This window comes from Impatiens glandulifera, chromosome 1, assembly GCF_907164915.1.
Source record: "Impatiens glandulifera chromosome 1, dImpGla2.1, whole genome shotgun sequence".
NCBI lineage: Eukaryota > Viridiplantae > Streptophyta > Magnoliopsida > Ericales > Balsaminaceae > Impatiens > Impatiens glandulifera.
In genome coordinates, this window is record NC_061862.1 from 63141124 (window position 1) to 63146557 (window position 5434).

General features: G+C 30.2%; 1 protein-coding gene across 1 annotated transcript; it reads right to left on the bottom strand.

Annotated features, from left to right (window-relative positions):
• Nucleotides 1-2496: 2496 nt before the first annotated feature.
• LOC124929881 (mitogen-activated protein kinase kinase 3-like) lies at nucleotides 2497-3140 on the bottom strand. The gene is made up of 3 exons (XM_047470266.1): nucleotides 3093-3140; nucleotides 2897-2988; nucleotides 2497-2773 (listed from the first exon to the last, which is right to left on the bottom strand). The coding sequence occupies exons 1-3, from the start codon at nucleotides 3138-3140 to the stop codon at nucleotides 2497-2499; spliced, it is 417 nt and encodes a 138-aa protein (XP_047326222.1).
• Nucleotides 3141-5434: the final 2294 nt, after the last annotated feature.

A 5434-nucleotide genomic window follows, 5' to 3' on the forward strand; every position in this document is an offset into this window, starting at 1 on the left:
GACTTGAAGAACTGCATCGAGTGGAACAAGGCTCTAACCTTCAAGCATCTGTGGGCTTTGGAGCGCAATCAGGAGTCACTATGGATCAAATGGGTGCATACGAGATTTATGAAACACGAAACCAGCATCTGGACCTGCAAAATTCACGAAGGTATGAGCTGGTCTCTAAAAAAGATTCTTAAACTAAGAAGCGATATTGTAGATCTTTATGACATCCGACTAGGGGACGGGAAATGCACTCTATTCTGGCACGACCCTTGGTTTGAAAACCAGCCTATCATCGACAAAGAGCAGTTTCAAAATACTCGTATCAGAAGGGACTGCGCAAAAGCGAAAATTAGAGACATCAAATACGGGAATTGAAACTTGCTTTTGAGAAGAATTCCAGAAGGAAAGAGGATACTTGATCATATAAGTAACATACAACTACACGACAGACCGAATATTCATGAATGGAAAGCTGAGGACAATGGGAAGCTGGTATTGAAGAAAATATGGGAGGTAATCCGGGAAAAAACACAGAAAGTAGAATGGGCTCCTCTTGTATGGTCAACGGAGATTATCCCTCGACACCAGTTCATCCTATGGCTCGCCTTCTGGGAAAGACTTAGCACACGTGATCGTATCAGTAAGTATATGAGCATCCCGGACGCGAGCTGTCTTCTATGCATAGGAAATGAAGAAACCATAGATCACCTATTCGGGAGCTGTTGTATTGCTTCGGAGCTTTGTGACAGATTTTATAAAAGCCTAGAGCTGATCAGTTTCCCGAGCGAATGGAATGAAATCAAATAAGAGGCACTACTCAAAGCCAAGGGAAATAGATTTGCAACAAGCGTGTTCAAGTGCGGTTTTGGAGCAGTGGTGTATAACATTTGGCAAGAACGGAATGCAAGGGTATATGACAGAACCCGCAGGAGCATTGACGAGTTATGGAAAGATATTGTATCGGATTGCAGCGCCCTCGCGGGAACGTGGAGAGGAATTCCAAGCACGGAGCATAACAGGAATATCTGCAGGAACTGGAATTTACCATTTTTTAAACTCACTACAATTGAAAGCATTGTAAACAAATAATTCATTTACATTTTTAGCTTTTATTCAAAATGTTAAGACTTTAAAATCATTCTAGGTCTGTCTAGAATGATCTCTTAAACTCGTAGTTTTTTTTCCCGTTTTTGGGAATTTTTAATGAAATGACGCTAAGTCGTTTTCCCAAAAATAAAAAAACTATCTCCTCATATTCTTCTTTCTTCAGCAACTTCCAGTCCTAGAGATAATGAATATTGATTTGGACTGTTATTTGTTGAGTATTCTCTTTACTGATTGTGATTTCCCCCTTCTTAGGATGTATAATGAGTTTGGTAATCTTGTTTTTAAGACCAAACAGGTTGGCTCTTTCATTATAAACAACCTTCCATACTCCCTCTTTGTTGCCCTGTTTTCCTGCATTCATATCTACAAAAATTTCTGCAAGATCTGTTGATTTAATATTGTTTTCCTCCTTCTTTTCTTAGATAACTTCATCAAATATCCTCTCAATCTCTTTACCTGCAACATTCTTAATTTCTCCAAGAATAAACTCTCTTACTTCTTTAGATTTATTATTTTTGTTCTTCCCCTTCCCCATGATCGCAGAAATAGAGTAATAGAATAAGTAATTATAGAAACCCTACGAGATGATCACAAATAAACTACAATCGAGGGAAAATTCCAGCAGCGCAATGCACAAGAAACCCTAGATTAGAAACACTTAATAGCTGACTTACGACGTAAGACTATATCGTGCTGCAAGTGCCAATCGTGTTGGGACACATGTGCCTATCGTGTCGCCCGTGCTGATTGTGATGTATCGTCTGTGCCGATCGCGCTTCCTTTAATTAATGGTGATTCTGATGTTGATTTGATGACTTACGACAATAATACCTTTATTTTAGTCCAATAATCTTGTTGGTCAATTATGCATTTCAATCATTATTACAACAGATAATAACTAAACTAATTGTAATTTTTATCTAACTTAATAAGAAAATATATTAAATTTGGCCCAATAATTGTCTCAAGAGTCTAGATAGACTTTATTAATATTTTTTTACTAGATTGTACCAGTAACAATTTATTTATTTACTTTTTAAAAAAGGTCTATGTACATTAAAAATGGAAAAATCTTCTAAGAACAAACAAAAATTTTAGATGAAAAAAAAATTAAAATAATAAAGTACTTTATAGTTATTAAGATTGTAAATTCTTGAAAAAAACGATTAACTTCCCGACAAATTTTAATAGCTAAATAAATTATACAAAATGCATATTGTTTCCAAAATAAAGAAATGGAAGTCAAACCGGTGATAGACATAGAGTTTCCAGCAATATATATGTATTCGTATGAATTTTTTTAAAAACTATACAGTTATTGTAAAATATAAATCTCTTGCTTAGATATAAAGTAGCAAGTAGCAACCAATAACGTCATTTTGTTCCATGATTAATAGCTCTTTAAACCTTCCTACTTTCTAAATCAATAGCAGATTGATCTTTGAAATTGGGCAAACCCTCAGCTTGTACTCCATCCCCACAAAAGAGAAATTGATTACCAATTATAAATGACCCAGATGCACGGATTGCAATTCCATCTTGCCCATGACCTTTGCACTGAAGCTTTTCCACGACATGCACTAGCTTCTCTGGAGGCCAATCTCCAGCCAATGTACTCCTTAAATCCGTCAAACTTGCGAAGATCTCATTCGGGCCAACATATTCTTTGCCAGCAAAGCTAGTCAAATTACATTATTGACAATCTTTGTATTAGATCAAGATATACAAAACCAACATGTTTCCAAACGTCTGCTTCTTACCAAAAAAACTTAAAAAGCATGGAGTTTTAAAAAAAATATACCTGAGAACTGATTGTTCACTGTACAAGGTCTTCATATACGGCCAGAGACTATCTGGTCCATTGAAGAGCGAGTAATAATGAATCTTTAGCGTCTGGAAAGAAAAAACAATACACAGCATTAGTAGCAAGGTACATACGAAACTTTAAGTGGTATTTTTTTTTCTATTTTATTGGTTAGCAAAGAGAAAAAACTCACATCCACTAGTTCCTTCATTTTCTGAACAGGATCAACAATGTTCTGCATGTATCCTTGTACTTTGTGATGAAAGGATGCGAAAGAAGCTGTGTGGTTATACCAAACATCACATTTAAATGTTATCCCAGCAGGAGCTTATGACTTCTATGATATTACAAATAGAAAAAATCAACTTCTCTTGCAAGTAAAACAACTTGGAGGTTTTGTTTGATATACGGCTAGTTATTAATATGATAGTAAAATCATTTTTTTATTCTTAGATAGTTCGTAAAAATTTTTCAAATAATCAATTATAAATGATGTTTATTTTATTATTGTCATGTTTGTGATTATTCTTTCTTAAAATGATATATGGTTACATTACATTCCAAAACCATTTAGTTGCTAATTTTTAGTTAAAGTACAATTAGTTTAGTTATTATCTGTTGTAATAATGATTGAAATGCATAATTGACCAACAAATTGATGCAACTTTATACTTACATACATAAATATATTTTCTTTAAGCTTATTTATTTTAAATGATGATTTTTTTTTTTGTTAAAATTAAGATTAGAGTGTATTTGTTAGTTTCATTTGATAATTGGTACATTAATTTACAGAATATGATTCATTTAAAAAAAAATAATAATCTAAATTATAGTGTGATTTATAATATATATTATTTTATAAATAAATTAAATTTCTTTTTGAAAATTATATATTAAATAATAATTTAAATTATAGTGTGATTTATAATAATAATTTATTTTATAACTTATTAAATTAATTTAAGTTTAATAAATTAAAATAAATAATCTAAATTATAGTGTGATTCATTTTTATAACTTGTTAAATTAATTTAAGTTTAATAAACTAAAATAAATAATCTAAATTAGAATATGATTAATTTTTTTAAATAATAGTCTAAATTATAGTGTGATTTATAATATATTATATTATAAATTTATTTATTTTTTTTGAAAATCATATATTAAACAATAATCTATAAATTATATTGTAATTTATAATAATAATTTATTTTATAACTTATTAAATTAATTTAAGTTTAATAAATTAATTAATAATCATATTATATAATTTTTACAAATAATATATATATATATATATATAAATAATTAACATGAGTGTACAGTAGGGCTGCAAATGAGTCAAGCCGCTCGTGAGCTGCTCGCGAGCCGTTTGGTCAAAGCTCGTCTTAAGCTTGACTTTAATCGAGTTCGAGCCGAGCTCGAGCCGGATCGTTTAATATTCGAGCCGAACTCGAGCTCATATAATGCTTACTCATATGGCTTGTCGAGTTTTTTCGAGCTTGATAATATATAATATATTTATTTATTTAATATATAAAAAACTTAAAATTTAAAACAATTTTGTTCTTTTCTCTTTATTTTTCAAAACCCATATAAAAGCCCATAATCCACATTATTATATTCTATTGTCATAATACAAACCCTAATTTTTAATATATCAATCATAAGTGACTCTTCATCTCTTTTTCTTCTTCTTTGTTCATTCTTCACCATTTCTTCTTCTTCTTCCTCTATCTTCACCATTTCTTCTTCTTCCTCTATCTTCACCATTTCTTCTTCTTCCTCTATCTTCACCATTTCTTCTTCTTCCTCTGTCTTCCTCCGTCTTCACCATTTCTTTTTCCTACTTCACCATTTCTTCTTCTTTCGTCTTCATCATTACTTTCACTCGTTCATAATAAGTTAATGCATTTTTTTATGTTATCTCTCATCTACATTATTTCTCTCATTCATTCACAAGAAATCTAAAGGTAATTAAAATATATTTTCATTTATACTATAGCTATTGCTCATACTTTTAATTAACCTTGACTTTTTATTGTATAATGAGAAATAATGAGAAATTTGTGCTTATATAGATCGCTCATAGATTTATATGAAAAACACTATTATATACATTAATAGTTTAGATCTATATAGAAAAATACATTTAATATATATTGATCATAGATTTATACAAAAAATACTATTATATCAATATATATAATATTGAAAGAGATAAAAAATATTAATATATTATGTATAATAAAAGATAAAAAAATGTTAGTATATATTTTGTATATATTATGAAGAGATAAAAAAGGTTAGTATATATTTTATATAATATGTTGAGAGAAAAAATGTATCGGGTCAAATTATTTTGACTAAGTGTTGAAATAGTTTGACTATTATAATTTTGATGATGAATGGATTATTTATGCGTATAATAGATTTTGATGCAGGTGTATCGAAATTAGTCTTTTTTTACTTGGTTCTAATGAGGTTCGTTAGACCGATTTGGTTTTAGATGCACGAAGTTAGACGTGTAGT

Bases quoted from the DNA above. Each gene is read 5' to 3' on its own strand.
- LOC124929881 (XM_047470266.1), bottom strand. From the start codon at position 3,140: ATGCAGAACATTGTTGATCCTGTTCAGAAAATGAAGGAACTAGTGGAT. The intron at 2,989-3,092 runs GTGAGTTTTTTC...TTTTCTTTCCAG, and splicing joins AAATGAAGGAACTAGTGGAT to ACGCTAAAGATTCATTATTA. The intron at 2,774-2,896 runs GTATATTTTTTT...TAATTTGACTAG, and splicing joins AGTGAACAATCAGTTCTCAG to CTTTGCTGGCAAAGAATATG.